Source organism: Saccopteryx leptura, chromosome 1, assembly GCF_036850995.1.
Source record: "Saccopteryx leptura isolate mSacLep1 chromosome 1, mSacLep1_pri_phased_curated, whole genome shotgun sequence".
Taxonomy (NCBI): domain Eukaryota; kingdom Metazoa; phylum Chordata; class Mammalia; order Chiroptera; family Emballonuridae; genus Saccopteryx; species Saccopteryx leptura.
The window spans coordinates 1,218,195-1,239,835 of NC_089503.1; the positions used below are offsets into that span (position 1 = coordinate 1,218,195).

Genomic DNA, 21,641 nt, shown 5'->3' on the forward strand with positions numbered 1-21,641 from the left:
CGTCAAGAACAGCTTCGAGGACCCCTGCTCCCTCAGTGTGGAGAACGGTACGTGTATCTAACCCCCCCCCCCCAGCCTCCTGGGCTGCGAGGGTAGATTGAACCCTGGTCCCTGGGCTCCAGCTGTCCACTCTGGTCCTGAGAGAGGACCTCAGGTGGTAAACAGGCAACTCATTAACACGTGTATCTTTTTGGCCATGGAGGGTTCTGGAAGAAAAGGAACAGGGTCCTGGGGGAGGCTTCCTTTCCACGTGCTGCAGACCCAGACAGGGGGGGTGCCCAGCAGGAGCCTGGGGCCTATTCACCCTGGCATGTTGGGTGCCCCCGTCTGCCCGCCAACCCCCTTCCTCCTCCGTCCACAGAGAAGTATGCTCAGCACTGGTGCTCACGGCTGACGGACCCACAGGGCCCCTTCGCCGAGTGCCACGCCGCCGTGAACCCTGCCTCCTACTACTCGGTAACACCTGCCGCCCGCCTCTCTCCTCCGGCCACAGGGCTGCCCACAGCGCGTCCCAGCGGGCAGGCCTGCCCCCGGGTGTCTCCCGGCTTTCTCCCCTTGTCCCCATTCATTCGGTCGGTCACTTGTCACGTGCTTCCCGTGAACCTCTGGAGCCTCCAGTCCTGAGACAGGCCCGGGTCCCAGTGAGAACGCAGCGGTTGTCTGGGGCCGACCGGGCAGGGCTGGGCCTGTCGGGCCGCAGAGACCAGGGGCTGAGGTCTTCAGCTCGAGGGCTCTGTGCAAGTTCTGCTGAGGGCGGGGGCGGGGGGGACTCCCCAGGAGGAAGTCGGGGTCGGCAGGGTGCGGGACGCTGGGTGTGTGGGCCGGGGCCCCTGACACCCACACCCTGTCCTCAGAACTGCCTCTTCGACACGTGCAACTGTGAGAAGAGTGAGGACTGCCTGTGCGCGGCTCTGTCCTCCTATGTGCGGGCCTGCGCCGCCCGGGGCGTGCTGCTCCGCGGCTGGAGGGCCGGCGTCTGCGGTGAGTGTGCTGCCGGGTGACCCCAGGGGCCGGAGCACGTGCTCCGTGGGCCCCTGTCCCCTGCACCGGGCTCAGAGGCCAGGGGGCTCTGGGACCCTGCCCGGGAGGGAGGGCCTGGCAGGGACGGGGAGCCAGGGGGCTCTGGGACCCTGTCCGGGAGGGAGGGCCTGGCAGGGACGGGGAGCCAGGGGGCTCTGGGACCCTGTCCGGGAGGGAGGGCCTGGCAGGGACGGGGAGCCAGGGGGCTCTGGGACCCTGTCCGGGAGGGAGGGCCTGGCAGGGACAGGGAGCCAGGGGGCTCTGGGTGCCCAGCGGCTCTGCCCTGAATGCCCCCTCTTCCTGAAACCCGCAGCAAAGCCCATGGAGACCTGCCCCAAGTCGATGACCTACCACTACAACATCGGCACCTGCCAGCCCACCTGCCAGGCCCTGAACCAGGAGGACGTCGCCTGCGGCGTCAGCTTTGTGCCCGTGGACGGCTGCACCTGCCCCCAGGGCACCTTCCTGGACAACGCGGGCAAGTGTGTGCCAGCCGCCAGCTGTCCCTGCTACCACGGGGACTCCGTGATCCCCAACGGGGAGTCCCTGCACGAGCGCGGGGCTGTCTGGTAAGATCTCCCGCAGGGCGGGAGCCGGGCGGGGCTGGCAGGGCCCGGAGGACCCTCTGACCACCCTCTCCTTACAGCACCTGCACGCAGGGCACACTGACCTGCATCGGAGGCCAGGATCCTGCCCCAGGTGAGCCAGGACGGACAGAGGGTGGGGCCCTCAGGTGCCTTCCTGTGAAGCTTCAGGGTTAAAGTCAGTCCCAAGTCAGTGTGGCGGGCGGGCATAGGCCAGCGTCTCTGCCAGGGTGCCTCTGCCCTCTGGGCTCAGTGAGGAGCGGTGGGGGGTGCACTGTGGACTGTGTGTGGGTGCACTGCTCGCCCACACGCCGAACATGCACACACAGGCACACACACACGTGCACACACAGGCACACACACACGTGCACACACACGCCCCACAGATGGGGCAGAAGCGCTATCCCTCAGCGTCGACCTGGAAGGTGGGCGGCGCCCCCTGAACGGCCCGCCCCTTCTTCCCCAGTCTGCGCGCCCCCCATGGTCTACTTCGACTGCCGCAACGCCACTCCGGGGGACCCCGGGGCCGGCTGCCAGAAGAGCTGCCACACCCTGGACATGGACTGCGTGAGTGACCCGTGCCCCCCCCACCCCCTCCCCGTGACCGCCAGGGACCTCAGGCCGGCTTGGCCCTCGTGGGTACCTGCGGAGACGTCCACGCAGGCGGGTCCCAGGAGGAGCCCCGCTCTCGCGTGGCCAGCGCTCTCTGCCCCGCCCTGCGCGCTGACTGCGTCCGCCCCGCCCACTGACGGCGTCCGCCCCGCCCACTGACGGCGCCCGCCCCGCCCACTGACTGCATCCGCCCCGCCCACTGACTGCATCCGCCCCGCCCACAGTACAGCCCCCAGTGCGTGCCCGGCTGCGTGTGTCCCGACGGGCTGGTGGCGGACGGAGAAGGGGGCTGCATCGCTGCGGCCGACTGCCCCTGCGTGCACAACGAGGCCAGCTACCAGGCCGGGCAGACCATCCGGGTGGGCTGTAACACCTGGTATGTGGCAGCTTGGGGCCCCGTCCTGGGGTGGGGGGCTGTGCAGCGGGTGCTGTGACCCCCAGGAGGAGCACCCATCCCTGCCCCCGCCGGGGGGGCCTTGGTCTGACCGGCGCCCCCTCCCCCCAGCACCTGTAAGAGCAGAATGTGGCAGTGCACCGATGAGCCCTGCCTGGCCACCTGCGCCGTGTACGGGGACGGCCACTACCTCACCTTCGACGGCCAGCGCTACAGCTTCAACGGGGACTGCGAGTACACGCTGGTCCAGGTACGGCCGCCGCGGTCCCCAGCACCCCTGGGGTCCCGCATCCCAGCCCCACCCTCAGGCCTGCGCTGACCTAATTACCGTCCTTGTCTCCCCGCAGGACCACTGCGGTGGGAACGGCAGTGCCCAGGACGCCTTCCGTGTTGTCACCGAGAACGTGCCCTGTGGCACCACAGGGACCACCTGCTCCAAGGCCATCAAGATCTTCCTGGGGGTGAGTTGGGGGGCTGGCCAAGCAGGGGGCCGGGGCACCTGCCTGGGAGGCTCCAGGGGTCTCTAAGAAGGCTGATCCAAGATGGCACCGCGGGGCTGGGGGGGGGATGGTGGCCTGGGGTCCTCGCCAGGCTCTGAGGGACCCCTCCCTGTGCAGAGCTACGAGCTGAAGCTGAGCGACGGGAAAGTGGAGGTGATCGAGAAGGGTGCGGGGCGGGAGGCTCCCTACTCCATCCGCCAGGTGGGCATCTACTTGGTGGTGGACACCGAGGCCGGCCTGGTCCTACTGTGGGACAAGAAGACCAGCATCTTCCTCAGGCTCAGCCCTGAGTTCAAGGTGAGGCCACGGTCCTCGGCCCCACCAAGGGGCACACGGGGGGGGGGTGCAGCGCGGGGAGACGACACCCAGACAGAGCGAGTCTGAGAGAGAGAGGGACAGACGGAGAGAGGAAGGGAGGAAGGGCTGGCCGGCTCGCCCGGGGGAGGTGGGCAGAAGGGGCCTGTGGCTGTGGGGACAAGTCACTGCCCACGGTGGCTCCTTCTCTCCCTGTTCTGGACTCTGGAAGTCCAGTCAAGGGGCCAGCAGGAGGGGTGGCACCCTCCAGAGGCCCCTTCCTGCCTCGTCCAGCCTCCGGGGGGCCTCTGGAGCTTCCGGGCTTGTGGCCGCATCACCGCACACTGTGCCTCTGTGACCACGTGACTCCCCCGCCATGTGCGTGCGGCTGGGTGGCCACATCGCGCGCCTGAGGGGACACCAGTCACTGGTCTGTCCACCCCAATCCAGGATGCCCTCTTCCGAGCTTTATCTCATCTGCAGGGACCCTGTGGCCACATAAGGCTGCACTCGGGTCCCGGGGTTAGGACCAGCGCCTGTCTGCGGGACGTTTCTTAGCCTCCACCCCTACTCTAGGAGAGACTTGGGCGCCGCACCGTGGGCCTCTGCTCGGAGTGCGGCCGTGCATAGGGTGTCTGACGCGGCCTCGGTCTCCAGTGACCCCTTCCTCCTCCTTCTGGGGAGGGATGGGGTCCAGGAGGGCCGGGGGGGCAGGGAAGGGGGCTCGGGCCTTTCCTACACCTTCCCTGAGGTCTCCCCACTCTCCACGTCTGCAGGGGAAGGTCTGTGGGCTGTGCGGGAACTTTGACAACAACGCCATCAACGACTTCACCACGCGGAGCCAGTCCGTGGTGGGCGATGCTCTGGAGTTTGGCAACAGCTGGAAAGTGTCCCCGTCCTGCCCGGACGCCCTGGCTCCCAGGGACCCCTGCATTGCCAACCCCTACCGCAAGTCCTGGGCCCAGAAGCAGTGCAGCCTGATCAACAGCGCCACCTTCGAGGCCTGCCACGCCCACGTACGTGGGACTCTCCGCTGGGTGCCTGGGGAGGAAGGGGCCGGCGTCACCTTGCGAGGCGGGTGGGGCCGGCATTGAGGACCGGCTGGCCTGTGTGGACATTAAGAGCCGGTCTGGCTGGCCACCTGCAACCGTGCGTTTGCTGCTCCCGTGCTCCACAAGGCAAGCCCGGTCCCCCGAGAGCCCACGGTGGTGGAGCCCCCACAACCTGAGGCCTGTCCCCCCCAGGTGGAGCCGGCCAAGTACTACGAGGCCTGCGTGAACGACGCCTGCGCCTGCGACTCAGGGGGCGACTGCGAGTGCTTCTGCACGGCCGTGGCTGCCTACGCCCAGGCCTGCCGCGAGGTGGGCGTGTGTGTGCCCTGGCGCTCCCCGGAAGTCTGCCGTGAGTTCCCTCTATTGCCGGGGAGATGGGTCGCCCGGGCTGGAAAGAAAAATGGGGGGGGGGGGATGTGACTGAGAGATGGCAGGCGTGGTAGAACCTTCTGGAACTGAGGGGGTCAGCAGAACCCCGCCACCTCCACCCCTACCCCCACCCCCGTCCAGGACAGATAGACTTGGGCTAGGCAGGGGTCCCCAAACTTTTTACACAGGGGGCCAGTTCACTGTCCCTCAGACCGTTGGAGGGCCGGAGTATAAAAAAAACGATGAACAAATCCCTATGCACACTGCACATATCTTATTTTAAAGTAAAAAAACAAAACGGGAACAAATACAATATTTAAAATAAAGAACAAGTAAATTTAAATCAACAAACTGACCAATATTTCAATGGGAACTATGCTCCTCTCACTGACCACCAATGAAAGAGGTACCCTTCCAGAAGTGCGGCGGGGGCCGGATAAATGGCCTTGGGGCCGCATGTGGCCCGCGGGCCGTAGTTTGGGGACCCCTGGGCTAGAGGGACGGTACCTCCGAGAAGCCGCGGGACCCAGTGCCTGCCACCCTCTGCACTGTCCAGCTGAGGTGTGGGATGCTTGGGCCCACACCCTCCGGGGCCACGTCCAGGGGTCACGGGAGGGAAGGGTTTCACCACAGCCCACGGGACTTGGTCAAAGATGGGGGGGGGTGCCCGGGAGCCGGCTGTCCCTCCCACGGCACCGTTCCCCAGGCTGTGGGTCAGCTGGGTCCCGGCAGCGAGCATGGCCGCTGAGCGAGTTCCCTGTGCCCGCAGCCCTGTTCTGCGACTACTACAACCCCGAGGGCCAGTGCGAGTGGCACTACCAGCCCTGCGGGGCCCCCTGCCTGCGGACCTGCCGGAACCCCCGCGGCCAGTGCCTGCATGACACGCGGAGCCTGGAAGGTGGGCTGCTCTGCTGGCCAGGGGGGGCTGCTCTGGGTCCCTGGGACTCTCGGCCAGCCTGGCCTCTTCCTGACCTCCCGAGCTGCCTTTGTGGGTGCCACCTGGGGCTCCCCAGCGCTGGGGCTGGTGCCGAGACTGTGGGGGGGAGGGTGGCTGGGCCGTCCATCCGTCTGTTTGTCTGGCTGAGACTCGGGCCCCTCTGGCTCACAGGGTGCTACCCCAAGTGCCCGCCAGCGGCCCCCATCTTCGACGAGGACGATATGCAGTGTGTGGCCACATGCCCGTCCCCGCCCCCTCCGCCACCCTGCCAAGTCCACGGCAAGTCCTACCGGCCGGGTGCGGTGGTGCCTTCGGACAAGAACTGCCACTCCTGGTGAGTCATCGGGACGAGGAGCTGGGAGCACGTGGGGCACTCGCCTGGCCCGCGGCCCCAGACACGGCCCAGCCAGCTGTACCGCCCAGCGGGGCCAGGAGTGTCCCTGTGGCTTGGGCTTCCTGCGGGGCTCACGAGAGCCTCCCTGTCGCAGGAGGGGTGCGGGCCCGGAAGGTGAAGGAAAGGGGGTACACAGGGTGGGGTTGGGGGTGAGGCTGACACCCCCTCAAGGACCCCAGGACAGACATCCTGGAGAGGAAGCTGCCATTAGAATGCTCCCTGGTCATCGACGGGAAGGAAGACTCTCCTGTCCCCCCGTCCCTCACACCCGGGGCCACCCTGCACCCCAGACTCACCTTCTCCTTCTGTTGCCAGCATTTGCACCGAGAACGGCGTGCAGTGTGTCTACGACGCTGAGGGTGAGTGGCGAGCGGCCTTCCGTGGGGCTGGGGTCTCGGGGGTCCCCACCCGCGCCCCGGGCCCCTGACATGGCCCGTCGCCCTGTCCCCCACAGCCTGCGTCTGCACTTACGACGGGCGGCGCTTCCGCCCGGGAGAGGTCATCTACCACACGACCGATGGCAGCGGGGGCTGCATCTCCGCCCGCTGCGGGGTCAACGGCACCGTCGAGAGGAGTGTCCACGCCTGCAGTTCCAGCACCCCCACGCCCCCAACCACCTTCTCCTTCTCCACGCTCCCCGTCGGTAAGGCAGACGTGCTGGGGACCGTGCCAGCTGGCTGTCCCTGGCCCCGGGAATCGGGAGGGGACCCAGGAGCAAGCAGAGGGAAGTCACCCCACAGGAGAGAAGAGGGTCAGCCTCATGGGGTCTCCCTGTGGGACTGATGTCCCCAGGGCAGGACACGCCCGGAGTCCTGCCCGAGTCAGTGCTGCTGCCCTCTCTACCTCCCTCTGTTCTGGGGGCGACTGACCGGAGGCTCCCCCAACAGTGAGGAGTCCCTGGGGCTCTGGCGTTCACGGCCACACGGCCAGATCCCCGTCGGGGCGCGCCTGGGGAACAGACTTCCCTCCAGTGCGATCAGTTTGTCTACCTGCTCCGTGCTGGGAACGCACGCCTGTCACGTGCAGGGCGTGCCCCGGGCACTGGGCGTCCGTCACAGACAGAGACAGACAGGCAGACGGACAGGGTGAATCCCCAGGCAGCTGACAGAAGTGGGACCAGCAGGGGGTGGCTTGAGGACACTGTGGGGGGACTGAGGACCCCGTGTGAGTGCTGGCCCCTGACGTGTGGCTTCCTGCCTTCTCTTCCGACCTCAGCTGGGAGCTCCACAGGCCCGCCCAGCACGCCCCCCGGCCCCACCACGAGCCCGGCACCCACAAGCACTGAGACCAGAGCCCTGTCCACCTCTCCGGGCACATCCCCCAGGCTGAAGCCTTCGACGGCTTCCATATCCCCTAGCCCAGGCTGTGAGGAGGAATGTCAGTGGTCATCGTGGCTGGACGTCAGCCATCCAGGACGGGGCGTCGACAGCGGCGACTTCGACACCCTGGACAACCTCCGTGCCCACGGGTACCTGGTTTGCCAAGAGCCAAGGGCTGTGGAATGCCAGGCCGAGGACGCCCCCGGGACGCCGCTCCAGGTCCTGGGCCAGCGTGTGGAGTGCAGCCCGACCGCGGGGCTCGTCTGCTACAACAGGGACCAGGCTTCCGGGCTCTGTGACAACTACCAGATCAGGGTCCTGTGCTGCACCCGCCGGGCCTGCCCCACCTCCAGCGGCCCCACCCCGGCCACCCCGCCTGCCACCGACAGGACTACCCAAGCCCGGGTCACCCCAAGGACCACATCTGTGCTGACAGAGAGCAGCACAGCGTCCCCAGCCCCTGTCACCACAACGGGCCCAACCACGTCTTCTACAATGAGCAGAACACCAGCCCCAGGCACCCCTACACCGGCCCCAGGCACCCCTACACCGGCTCCAGGCACCCCTACACCGGCTCCAGGCACCCCTACACCAGCCCCAGGCACCCCTACACCACCCCCAGGCACCCCTACACCACCCCCAGGCACCCCTACACCACCCCCAGGCACCCCTACACCGGCCCCAGGCACCCCTACACCACCCCCAGGCACCCCTTCACCGGCCCCAGGCACCCCTACACCAGCCCCAGGCACCCCTACACCACCCCCAGGCACCCCTTCACCGGCCCCAGGCACCCCTACACCGGCCCCAGGCACCTCTGCAACGGTGAGAAAGACTCTCTCAACATCCGGCCCAATGCCAGTTTCGAGCGTCACCACCTCTGCGTCCACCACAGCCCCGGGGCCTTCAGAGGTCCCAGGGGCGCCCACCTCCTCTGGGGCCAGCCCGGTCTCCTGCCTGCAGGAGTGGTGCACCTGGACTGGGTGGATCGATGCCAGCTACCCCGGGTCGGGGATCAACAGCGGAGATTTCGACACTTTCCAGAATCTGAGGTCCAAAGGGTACACATTCTGTGAGAGGCCCAGCCAGGTGGAGTGCAGGGCCCAGCGCTTCCCGGACACCCCGCTGGCCTTGCTGGGGCAGGACGTCGTCTGCAACAACCAGGTGGGGCTGGTGTGCCTGAACCGGAACCAGCTGCCCCCCATCTGCTACAACTACCAGATCCGGATCCAGTGCTGCGAGTGGGTGGACGTGTGCAAAGACAGGACCGTCCCCTCGGTGACCCCAACAGGGACGCACTCGACCCGAACGCAGGTGACCCGGACCACTGGCATTGCCTCGGCCTCCACACAACACCGAGGAGCCAGCTCGACACAGGTGCCCCCAGCAACCAAAGCAGTCACACCCGGTACACGCGCTGTCACCCCGCCCGGGACCACCACCTGCCGGCCACAGTGCACGTGGACCAAGTGGTTTGACGTGGACTTCCCGTCCCCGGGGCCGCACGGAGGAGACCTGGAAACCTACAGCAACATTGTCAGGAGTGGAGAGAAAATCTGCCTCCGTCCCGAGTCCATCGCTCGGCTGGAGTGCCGGGCCGAGAGCCACCCCGAGGTCAGCATCGAGCGCCTGGGCCAGGTGGTGCAGTGCAGCCCCGAGGTGGGCCTGGTGTGTCACAACCGGGACCAGCCGGGCAGGTTCCAGATGTGCCTCAACTACGAGGTGCGCGTGCTGTGCTGTGAGCCCCAAGAAGGCTGCCCCACCACCAAGCTGTTCACAGTCCCCAGCACCCTGAGTGTGAGCATCTCTGGTCCTACTGAGGCCACGTCCAGAACCACCTCCGTGCCAGAAACCAGCACGACCTCTGTGCACAGAATCCACACAACATCTGCGCCAGAAACCAGCACGACCTCTGTGCACAGAATCCACACAACATCTGCGCCAGAAACCAGCACGACCTCTGTGCGCAGAATCCACACAACATCTGCACCAGAAACCAGCACGACCTCTGTGCACAGAATCCACACAACATCTGCACCAGAAACCAGCACGACCTCTGTGCACAGAATCCACACATCTGCACCAGAAACCAGCACGACCTCTGTGCACAGAATCCACACAACATCTGCACCAGAAACCAGCACGACCTCTGTGCACAGAATCCACACATCTGCACCAGAAACCAGCACGACCTCTGTGCACAGAATCCACACAACATCTGCACCAGAAACCAGCACGACCTCTGTGCACAGAATCCACACAACATCTGCACCAGAAACCAGCACGACCTCTGTGCACAGAATCCACACATCTGCACCAGAAACCAGCACGACCTCTGTGCACAGAATCCACACGTCTGCACCGGAAACCAGCATGACCTCTGTGCACAGAATCCACACGTCTGCACCGGAAACCAGCACGACCTCTGTGCACAGAATCCACACGTCTGCACCAGAAACCAGCACGACCTCTGTGCACAGAATCCACACGTCTGCACCGGAAACCAGCACGACCTCTGTGCACAGAATCCACACGTCTGCACCAGAAACCAGCACAACCTCTGTGCACAGAATCCACACGTCTGCACCGGAAACCAGCACGACCTCTGTGCACAGAATCCACACGACGTCTGTGCCGGAAACGAGCACCAGCTCAGCTCCCCTCACTACCACCACCCCCGTTCCTGCAGCTGAAACGACCCACCTCACATCCGGGACCACCACCTGCCAGCCACAGTGCACGTGGACCAAGTGGTTTGACGTGGACTTCCCGTCCCCGGGGCCGCACGGAGGAGACCTGGAAACCTACAGCAACATTGTCAGGAGTGGAGAGAAAATCTGCCTCCGTCCCGAGTCCATCGCTCGGCTGGAGTGCCGGGCCGAGAGCCACCCCGAGGTCAGCATCGAGCGCCTGGGCCAGGTGGTGCAGTGCAACCCCGAGGTGGGCCTGGTGTGTCACAACCGGGACCAGCCGGGCAGGTTCCAGATGTGCCTCAACTACGAGGTGCGCGTGCTGTGCTGTGAGCCCCGGGACGGCTGCCCCACCTCTGAGATCCCCTATGAGACTTCATCGACCACGCGCCCGCCCACTACAGAGTCCAGCTCCGTGGCTCCCGCCCTGAGCTCGCCCAGCCCTGCGACGCCGTCCGCCCCCGCCTGCTACTGCAGCGTGTCTGACAAGCTCTACCCTGCAGGTGCGTGTGGCCCTGTCTGGGCGCCCCCTCCGCGGAAAACCACAGCGTGAAGGGGCGGGTCCCTTCTCCCCGGGACGCGGCCGGCTGCCCTCACAGCAGCACCGTCACCGTCTTTGGGCATTGATCCCGCTGACATCGGGTGGGACGGCCAGCTCGCCGGATCGGCCCCGGGCGGACCACGTGCCTTGTTGGCCCCCCTGCGCCCCTTCCTGGCACCACGCCGCGAACGGCCGATCCCGCTGTCTTGCAGGGTCCGTGATATACCAGCAGGCTGACCTGGACGGCCACTGCTACTACGCCGTGTGCAGCGTGGACTGCCACGTGGTGAGGCAGACCGGCCCCGCCTGCCCCACCAGCACGGCGCCTCCTACCCCAGCGACCTCCCCAGCCGGGTCCCTCACTTCAACCCCGGTGCTTGTCACTACGCAGGGGTGCCCCAACGCGGTCCCCCCCAGAACGGTAATCCCTCCCCCTTCCTGCCTTTCTTGAGGTCTCAGGGCTAAAGTGGGGTGCTCCAGTTCATTCCAATTAGGCGGTGGCTCCAGGGGGCCGCCCCTGGGCTTTGTAGGTGGAACACCGGGGAGGTGGCTGCAAGGGTGTGCCCGCCAGGTAGCGGGAGGGTGTTGGGTCTGCTGGTTGCGTCTGATGGAGCTAGAGCAGGTGTTTGATGCTCTGGGGTGCAGCTGGTCAACCAGGGAGGTATGGGGTCAGGGCAGGGATCCAAGGGTGGAGTCTGGGGAGCCCACATATGGGGAACAGGGTAGACATGGGCAGAGAAGGAGGGCAACCTTCACAGCACCCCCCGGAGATCCTCCTGGCCAGTTCAGCAGCGGGCACTCGGCAGGGTGAGGGTGGGCAGGCCTGGCGGGGCGGCCCCTGCAGCTGTCCTTGTCCCCACAGAGAGGAGAGACCTGGGCCATGCCCAACTGCTCCCAGGCCACCTGTGAGGGCAACAACGTCATCACGCTGCAGCCCCGCCCGTGCCCGCCTGTGCAGGAGCCGACCTGTGCCAACGGCTACCCCGCCCTGAAGGTGGCCGACCAGGACGGCTGCTGTCTGCACTACCAGTGCCAGTGTGAGCCCCCGGGGCCAGGCGGGCAGGCGGGTGGGCAGGGGCCGGGGTAGAACCAGGACGGCTGCTATCTGCACTACCAGTGCCAGTGTGAGCCCCCGGGGCCAGGCGGGCAGGCGGGCGGGCAGGGGCCGGGGTAGAACCAGGACGGCTGCTGTCTGCACTACCAGTGCCAGCGTGAGCCCCGGAGCCGGGCGGGCGGGCGGGCAGGGACGGGGTAGAACCAGGACGGCTGCTGTCTGCACTACCAGTGCCAGTGTGAGCCCCCGGGGCCAGGCGGGCAGGCTGGCGGGCAGGGACGGGGTAGAACCAGGACGGCTGCTGTCTGCACTACCAGTGCCAGTGTGAGCCCTGGAGCCGGGCGGGCGGGGACCGGGGTAGAACCAGGACTTCCCAACAGCGGGAAGGCGGCGGTGGGCGGGCACTGTCCAGCGCAGGGCGGGCCCCAGGCCCCCGGGGCCGTGCCCAGCAGGAGAGGGCTGAGGGTTCTGGCCCCTCCTGGACAGTTCTGCGCGGGCGGGATGGCTGAGGACAGGGCGGGGCCGGTGCCGGGGAGGCCTTGTCCGCGCTGGCCCCGCGTGAGGCCCTCCTGGTGCCCACAGGCGTGTGCAGCGGCTGGGGAGACCCCCACTACATCACCTTCGACGGCACCTACTACACCTTCCTGGACAACTGCACGTACCTGCTGGTGCAGCAGATCGTGCCCGTCTACGGCCACTTCCGCGTGCTCATCGACAACTACTTCTGCGACGCCGAGGACGGGCTGTCCTGCCCGCAGTCCATCATCGTCGAGTACCGGCAGGACCGCGTCGTGCTGACCCGCAAGCCCGTCCGCGGGGTGATGACCAATGAGGTGGGGCGCCCCCTCTGCCCGGCTGGCTTGTGTGGGGTGAGCAGGCGGGGGGGGGGGGCGGCAGCTGACGGCCTCCCCCCTTTTTTCTTCTGTTCCCCCCAACCACCCCGCCGTGTCCAGATCATCTTCAACAACAAGGTGGTCAGCCCCGGCTTCGGGAAGGATGGCATCCTCGTCTCCCAGATCGGCATCAAGATGTACGTGACCATCCCCGAGATCGGCGTCCAGGTCCTGTTCACTGGCCTCGTCTTCTCCGTGACCGTGCCCTTCAGCAAGTTCGCCAACAACACGGAGGGGCAGTGTGGTGAGCCCCCAGCCCCACGGCCTCCGCCCAGCTCTCGGGACCCCAGCCCCTCCCTGGTCATTAAATGTCGCCGAGAGTGTCCAGCCTGAGAAAGATCAGACTTGCCGAGTCCCTGGGGGGACTGTGTGCTTGGCAGGGGTGAGGCCACCAGTGGAGCCCTGAGCCCGCAGGGACACCTGAGGCCGACACTGTCCAACCTCCCTGGAACTCCCCCCCCAGGGTCCCGCTTCCTGGGGGGAGGGGAGCGCAAGGTGGTCAGGGGCCCCACGGAGTGCAGTGTGGGGTCACCAGCCCACGGGACAATGCAAGGGGCTCTGCTGTCCCCAGCTCCCTGACCCCTTGCACCCCCCTGCAGGGACCTGCACCAATGACCCCAAGGATGACTGCCGCCTCCCCGGAGGGGCGGTGGTCACCTCCTGCTCGGACATGTCCATGCACTGGAAGGTGACCAATCCCGATCAGCCGTCCTGCCACGGGCCGCCCCCGACGCTCCCCGCCGTTGGGACCACAACCCCGCCCGTCCCGTGCCCGCCTTCTCCAATCTGCCAGCTGATTCTGAGCGAGTGAGATTCTGGGAGCGGTGACGGGGTGGGGAGGGGGCAGGACTGCTCTGCTGCTCTGACCTGTCCGGAGAGCAGCTGGCGGGAGAACGTGGGTCCTGCAGGGGCTCCTGAGGGTGGAGACCAGAGGGGCGGAGAGCTGTCCGTTGGATCAGCCCTGGTGCAGGGCAGCGTGGCCGCCCACACGCTCCAAGCAGAGCCGCCGGCGGGGCTGGAGGGCGGTCACCTCTGAGGTTCTGTGGGGCCAGCCTGCTGTGGTCTGGGCGTAAGCCATCGCCCAGGCTTGCCGGGCCGAGGGGAGCCCAGCGGGGAGTGTGCAGAAAGATACGGCCGTGCCACCAGCAGACTGTTCAGAACCCCGGGCCCTGGCGCTCTGGTGGGCTCCGCGGTGCCCTCGCTGGGGGCTTCTGCAGGGCAAGCCTGGGCCTGGCAGCTGGGCGCGGGCTGCCCGTGACCATGTGCCCCCGTGCCGCAGCGTCTTCAAGCTGTGCCACGCCGTGATCCCCCCGAGGCCGTACTTCCAGGGCTGTGTCTTCGACCAGTGCCACATGACCAATGAGGACGTGGTGTGCTCCGGCCTGGAGCTGTACGCCTCGCTCTGCGCCTCCCACGGCGTGTGCGTCGACTGGAGGGGCCAGACCAACCACACGTGCCGTGAGTGCCCGCCCACCAGGCCGCAGGAGGAGGAGGAAAAGAGGAAGAGGGCTGACCCCAGGGCAGAGCACCCTGGTTCCTAGAGAAAAGAGGGGCAGCCAGGCTGGGCTGGGGCCTGAGCGGCCGAGTTCTAGGCTGCAGGGCCTCCCACCCTCCGCAGGGGTCCTGCTGCAGCCTCCCACCCTCCACAGGGGTCCTGCTGCAGGGCCTCCCACCCTCCGCAGGGGTCCTGCTGCAGCCTCCCACCCTCCACAGGGGTCCTGCTGCAGGGCCTCCCACCCTCCGCAGGGGTCCTGCTGCAGCCTCCCACCCTCCGCAGGGGTCCTGCTGCAGCCTCCCACCCTCCGCAGGGGTCCTGCTGCAGCCTCCCACCCTCCGCAGGGCCTCCCACCCTCCGCAGGGGTCCCACCCTCGGCAGGCACCTGGGGCCCGGAGCACGGCCTCGGAGTCCCTCCCGGTGGGCGCCCTGGGCTCAGGGCTGTCTTCTCCCTCGCACAGCCTTCACCTGCCCTGCTGACAAGGTGTACCGGCCCTGCGGCCCCACCACCCCCTCCTACTGCTACGGGAGTGACAGCGTCAGCCTCATGTACGTGGCCGTCCCTCCCGCCCGCCCGTCCCCCCAGAGCCCCGGAGGGCACAGGGGCCAGGCCAACCCTCCGCTCCCTTGCAGGGCCTTTCGGGATGCCGGGCCCGTCACGGAAGGCTGCTTCTGTCCGGAGGGCATGACCCCGTTCAGCGCGACCACGGATGTCTGCGTGCCCCTGGGCTGCCCCAGTACGTCTCCACGGCGGGCTGGGGGCCTGGGGGCGGGCAGGGGTGCCTTCCACCGAACACCTTCTCAGCTGGACCCTGGGGCTTTCTGTGGCTGCTGGGTCCACAGCCCCGCCCTGAAGGCTGGGGGAGGAGGGCGTGGCCGCCCAGCAGTGACCTAGATCTTTGTTCCCGCAGTGTGTCTGGGACCCCACGGGGAGCCTGTGGAGGTGAGCGTGGAACACTGGGGGGCAGAGCTCTCTCTCGGCGCTGCAGGCTCAGAGGGAGGCGGGGAGGGGGACACAGCCCGCCCAGCAGGACTGGGTGGTACCCGGGAGCCCGTCCTCCACTGGGACCCCGTCCTGCTCTGCTAAGACGGGGAAGATGATGGCCGTCCCGCACACGGCCACCTCCCGCCCTCTCCAAGACCCACACTTCTGAGGCCCCTCCCTCAGGCTCCCCTGTGCCCCCTCCCCCATCTCTGAAGCTGTCTCCAGGACTGGCGGGCAGGTGACGGAGGTCCCGGGCTCACGTCTGCCTCCCTTGCAGCCTGGCCACACGGTCAGCTTCGACTGTCAGGAGTGCACCTGTGAGGGCGGCTCACGGGCCATGAGCTGCCGGCCTCAACCCTGCCCGCCGCCCCCGGCCTGCCCAGAGCCCGGACTGGTGCCTGTGCCTGCGGCCCCACAGGCCGGCCAGTGCTGTCCCCAGTACACCTGCGGTGAGCCCGGGCTGGAGGGCAGTGGTGGGCCGGGTGGAGGGACACACACACACACACACACACACACACACACACACCCGGGTGGAGGGACACACACACACACACACACACACACCCGGGTGGAGGGACACACACACACACACACACCCGGGTGGAGGGACACACACACACACACACACACACACACACACACCCGGGTGGAGGGACACACACACACACACACACCCGGGTGGAGGGACACACACACACACACACACACCCGGGTGGAGGGACACACACACACACACACACACACCCGGGTGGAGGGACACACACACACACACACACACACACACACACCCGGGTGGAGGGACACACACACACACACACACACACCCGGGTGGAGGGACACACACACACACACACACACACACACACACACCCGGGTGGAGGGACACACACACACACACACACACCCGGGTGGAGGGACACACACACACACACACACACACACCCGGGTGGAGGGACACACACACACACACACACACACACCCGGGTGGAGGGACACACACACACACACACACACACACACCCGGGTGGAGGGACACACACACACACACACACACACACACCCGGGTGGAGGGACACACACACACACACACACACCCGGGTGGAGGGACACACACACACACACACACACACACACCCGGGTGGAGGGACACACACACACACACACACACCCGGGTGGAGGGACACACACACACACACACACACACACACCCGGGTGGAGGGACACACACACACACACACACACACACACCCGGGTGGAGGGACACACACACACACACACACCCGGGTGGAGGGACACACACACACACACACACACCCGGGTGGAGGGACACACACACACACACACACACACCCGGGTGGAGGGACACACACACACACACACACACACACACCCGGGTGGAGGGACACACACACACACACACACACACACACCCGGGTGGAGGGACACACACACACACACACACACACACACCCACACACACACAGGAACCAACTCGGGGCTGGCCAGCTTTGCCCGGGAGGGGTTCTCGGTGCTGCCACCTGGAGGCACAAGTGGGGAGGACAGGCAGTACCCCCCCCCCCCCTGCGGCCTCATCATGTGACTCCAGCGGGTGGGGGGGGGCGGGGACTCCTCCACCCCCCGGGGAGCTCTCCACCTGCCCACTGGGCGGTCAGCATTCTTGAAGACCCAGGGGGCTGATACTCAAGTCTCTGAGCCCCTCTTTCTGCCTCCCCCCCCACAGCCTGCAACACCAGCTACTGTCCCACACTCGTGGGCTGCCCTGAGGGCACCCGCCAGAGCCTGACCTACGAAGACGGGGCCTGCTGCCCGCGCCAACACTGCAGTGAGTGTCTATGCCCAGACGGCGGCGGCCTGGCCGGTCCCTGACGCTCTAGCACGAGCGTTGCAGGTTGCAGACCCAGCCTCACTCGGGCACCACTAGGGGGCACCACTAGCACTGAGCGTGGGCACCAGCGTGGGCACCAGCGTGGGCGCTGTGCTCAGGGAGCGAGCGGGCAGGTGGAGGGCTGGGGGCTGGGGGTGCAGCGCCCTGAGGACGGGTCTGCAAGCTGCTCTCTCTCCTCCCAAACAGGCTGGACCGTCTGCAGTGTGAACGGCACCTTGTACCAGGTAAGGACCTGCCGAATGTCAGGACCCCGGCTCCCTGCCGGACACAATGGGGCCCCCAGCCGGGCCCTCGAGCGCATGACCTCCACGGAGGCACAGCCTTGGGGCTCTGCCCCTGAGGGTCACCCCCGGGGGAGAGGTCATCCAGGCTGGAGGGGAAGGCCGGGGCACCCACTCACTGCCGCTGCACACTGACCCGCCCCCCAGCCCGGCGCCGTGGTCTCCTCCAGCCTGTGTGAGACGTGCCGCTGCGAGCTGCCTGGAGGCCCCCCCTCGGACACGTTCAGGGTCAGCTGTGAGACCCAGACCTGCAGCACCCACTGCCCCGTGGTGAGCGCCCCCCCACGGCCCTGAGCCTCCCCCCATGGCCCTGAGCCCCCTCCACGGCCCTGAGCCCCCCCCACGGCCCTGAGGCCCCCCCCACGGCCCTGAGCCCCCCCCACGGCCCTGAGCCTCCCCCCCACGGCCCTGAGCCCTCTCCACGGCCCTGACGCCCCCCAACGGCCCTGACGCCCCCCAACGGCCCTGAGCCCCCCCACGGCTCTGAGCCTCCCCCCCACGGCCCTGAGCCCCCCTCCACGGCCCTGAGCCCCCCTCCACGGCCCTGAGCCCCCTCCATGGCCCTGAGGCCCCCCCACGGCCCTGAGCCTCTCCCCACGGCCCTGAGCCTCCCCTCCACGGCCCTGAGGCCCCCCCACGACCCTGAGCGCCCCCCACGGCCCTGAGCCTCCCCCCTACGGCCCTGAGCCCCCCTCCCACGGCCCTGAGGCCCCCCCACGGCCCTGAGCCTCCCCCCCACGGCCCTGAGCCCCCCTCCACGGCCCTGAGGCCCCCCCACGGCCCTGAGCCTCCCCCCCACGGCCCTGAGCCCCCCTCCCACGGCCCTGAGCCCCCCCCACGGCCCTGAGGCCCCCCCCACGGCCCTGAGCCTCCCCCCCTCGGCCCTGAGCCCCCTCCCACGGCCCTGAGGGCCCCCCACGGCCCTGAGGGCCCCTCCATGACCCTGAGCCCCCCTCCCACGGCCCTGAGCCAGCCCCCCACGGCCCTGAGCCAGCCCCCCACGGCCCTGAGCCCCCCTCCACGACCCTGAGCCCCCCTCCCACGGCCCTGAGCCCCCCTCCCACGGCCCTGAGCCTCCCCCCCACGGCCCTGAGGGCCCCCCACGGCCCTGAGCTCCCCTCCACGACCCTGAGCCCCCCTCCCACGGCCCTGAGCCTCCCCCCCATGGCCCTGAGCTCCCCTCCCAGGGCCCTGAGCCCCCCCCACGGCGCTTGAGCCCCCCCCCCCCCCGCAGGGAGCGCTGGCCAGGGCTCAGGCCACACGTCCACTCCTCTCCCCAGGGTTTCGAGTACCAGGCACAGAGCGGGCAGTGCTGCGGGGCGTGCGTGCAGGTGGCCTGCGTCATGAACACCAGTGACAGCTCTGCCCACCTCTTCTACGTGAGTAGGGGCAGCAGGGAGGGCCTGCTGGGGGCCTCGGGCCTCGGAGCGCGTCCTGAGCCAGGCAGGCCACGGGCTGCACATAGGTTGGGGGCAAAGCCACCCCCAGGGGTCCCAGGAAGGTCTGACTCAGGGCCAGGCGCACACCTGCCTGCAGGGGGAGACCCTGTGGGGACAGTGACAGGGCCGAGCGGGCAGGATCCTGGTGCCTGGCGGGGGCCCTGGAGAAACCTCACTGCCAAGCGAACGCAGTGTCCTCCCCGCTGCGGGAGGCCCTTGGGGAGGGCGCTCACCCTGCTGGCCTGGGCCTTCTGCACTGCAGCCTGGTGAGTCCTGGTCAGACCCTGGGAACCGCTGCGAGATGCACGAGTGTGAGAGGCACCAGAACGGGCTGGTGGTGGTGACCACGAAGAAGGCATGCCCCCCGCTCAGCTGCCCCGTGGTGAGTCCCGGGAACCGCTGCCCAGCCTTGCCCGGGTGGATGGGGTGGGGGAGTCCCAGTCAGCTGGGCAAGGCCGGCCGGGGTGCTACGCTTTTGTCCTGGGCACTGTCCACTCCTGCCCGAGCCTGGCCCGCCTCCCCAGCCTCCCCTCTCCCGGTGGGCGGCTGCGGCACTGACGCCACCCTCTTTGTTGGCCCAGGACCAGGCGGTGTTGAGTGAGGACCGCTGCTGCCTCACGTGTCCCCAGCCCCCACCTCAGAACAGTGAGTGGGCGTATCTGTGAGGGAGGGGGTGCTGGGGCGCAGCCCGCCTAGTCCTGACCGCCTGCACTCCTCCCGGGTCCCTCCCCAGGGTCCACCTGCGCTGTCTACCACAAGCACCAGGTCATCCGTGTGCAGGGCTGCAGCTCCGAGGGGCCCGTGCGCCTCACCTACTGCCGGGGCAACTGCGGGGACACCACCTCCATGTACGTGAGCCCGTGTGACCGGCCACAGCGGGCTCCCACCCCCCAGGACAGTGTGTGGAGCTGTTTGGGGCCCTGGGCTGCAGCTGCCTGCCCAGGGTGGGGTGTGTGCAGATGAGGGGGCGGACAGGAAGGGACAGGCGGCAACTACTACCCCCTGTGGCCTGAAGGGCTGGGCCCCGGGATGAGTAAGACCGAAGCCCTCATCTCCTCTGGGGTCGCAGGCTTCTGTGTAGTGAGAGACCCAGACTCAGGGTCCTTCGCGCTCGCTGTGCGTCCCCCCAGCCCCGAGACGCGTGGCTCTTGCACGCTGGCCAGCGGGGCCTCTGAGAGCCGGTCAGGCAGGGCGGCGGGAGCTGTCGAGGGGGTTGCCAAGGGGGTGGCCAAGCGTGCGCGCTGACCGCACTGCCCGCAGGTACTCCCTGGAGGCCAACTCGCTGGAGCACCAGTGCCGCTGCTGCCAGGAGCTCCGCACCTCCCCGCGGGACGTGACGCTGCGCTGCGCCGATGGCTCCCGCCGCGCCTTCAGCTACACCCAGGTGGAGGAGTGCGGCTGCGTGGGCCAGCACTGCGAGGCCCAGGGCCACCTCGGCCAGCTGCAGGAGCAGGCGGCCCTGGAGAGCCAGGACACAGAGGAGCGCTGGCCCTGGGGCGCAGGGGCCCGGGCCTCGCCCTTGGCCTGACGTGGACGGTCTCCCGACAGAACCCCCTTCATTCCCCCGCAGTCCGGCGGCTCCGAGGCCGGGAGCTGAGCCCTGTGCTGGGAGGCCGAGCCTGGGGTGCACTGTCCACCGCCCCGCCCAGGCTGGGGACCCGGACAGGGAAGAGGCAGGTGGACACTCCTCCAGCCCCTGGACCAGCTGCTCCTCCCAGACAAAAGCAATGCGCGCGGGTGGGGGGGTGTGTGGGGGGGTGGGGATACCAATGACGGTCACATGGACACGTGATTGGCTGCCCGCGCTGCCAGGAGGCGGAGCCTCCCCTACCTCCGCCCTGGGCCTCGGCAAAGGCCCTGGATTCCAGAAATACACTTGAAGCATTTTGCGTGTCCCGGACTCGGTGTGATTTTTTTTAAAGCTTGTCAAATCTGGGCGTGGGGAGGGGCGGGCATCCATTGCTTAGATGGAGTCCCACCCCGGTTTCGGGACATGTTTGTCTACCAACTGACCACGCAGGCGCTAGAGGGCCTCACCCCCTGGGGGGGGGGGGACGGAACCTTCTAGGGAGGGCTCCATCTCCCCACAAAGGCTCCCAGACTCCCACCCACGGATGCCAAGCTGGGTGCTATGCGTGGGTACGGGTGTGCGTGTGCACAGGCAGGCATGCTGAGACTCACCCCCGCAAAGGGGCAGAGATGGTCCCAGGAGTCCTGTGACTACCCTCCTTCAACCTGCAACCCCCACCCCCACATCGCCCTGAGAACGTCCACATTCCCAAAGCCTGTCCCCTCTTTCTTAGAGCCCCCAGACCCCACCATCCATATGCATGTCAAAGGCTTCCCTGGGAGGGTGAGCAGGGTGGGGTGTGCAGGGTACCCACTGCCCAGACAGGTCCAGCACAGGGCGCAGAAATGGGGGGAGGCACAAAGGAAGCCCCCAGTCAGCCCCAGACACAGGCTGGTCAAGCGCAGGAGAGCCAGGGGGTCCCGAGTATGGGAGGGGACACCCACAGGGCCAGGCACCAGCCAGCTGACCCCCCAGCCATTGTGGGGACACTGGACACTGGCAGGACTGGGAGCCAGAAAGCTGGACAGTCTCGGCCCCTGGCAGACATCCTGGGGCTCAGGGGCCTGAGGACACTTATGCAGGAGGCTGAAGAGGCAGAGCAGATTCAGGGAGGAGGAGGAGTACGCCTCAGCACCTGTTCTCTGTGACCAAGGGGGTCCACCTCTGGTCTCACAAAGGGAAGCAGGCCTGGGCACGCCTGGCTGGAGGCCAGCAATCAGGGCACCAGCAGCTGGTCCCAGGTCCCCTCCTCTGGTGGGAAGTTTTCCCTGCCCTGGCTCTTCAGTTAGATGCTCAGGGCGCTGTCTCCAAA

The 21,641-nt window shown here is 67.6% G+C and overlaps 2 protein-coding genes across 2 annotated transcripts in view; both read left to right on the forward strand.

The window, feature by feature from the left end:
- LOC136398295 (mucin-5B-like) overlaps positions 1–21,641 on the forward strand; it is a 78,410-nt gene that overhangs the window by 7,333 nt on the left and 49,436 nt on the right. The window lies entirely within an intron of this gene.
- Positions 197–20,651, forward strand: MUC5AC (mucin 5AC, oligomeric mucus/gel-forming). The gene is made up of 36 exons (XM_066361487.1): positions 197–203; positions 362–456; positions 855–981; positions 1,334–1,589; positions 1,667–1,719; positions 2,071–2,171; positions 2,216–2,335; positions 2,441–2,592; positions 2,722–2,860; positions 2,958–3,071; positions 3,228–3,407; positions 4,181–4,420; positions 4,649–4,805; positions 5,532–5,723; positions 5,934–6,096; positions 6,472–6,515; positions 6,611–6,799; positions 7,372–10,668; positions 10,919–11,127; positions 11,569–11,743; positions 12,343–12,593; positions 12,714–12,897; positions 13,253–13,460; positions 13,933–14,111; positions 14,610–14,697; positions 14,782–14,885; positions 15,060–15,091; positions 15,411–15,582; positions 16,875–16,976; positions 17,226–17,263; positions 17,468–17,590; positions 18,601–18,699; positions 19,022–19,141; positions 19,341–19,404; positions 19,493–19,607; positions 20,020–20,651. The coding sequence occupies exons 1-36, from the start codon at positions 197–199 to the stop codon at positions 20,285–20,287; spliced, it is 8,157 nt and encodes a 2,718-aa protein (XP_066217584.1). The 3' UTR covers positions 20,288–20,651.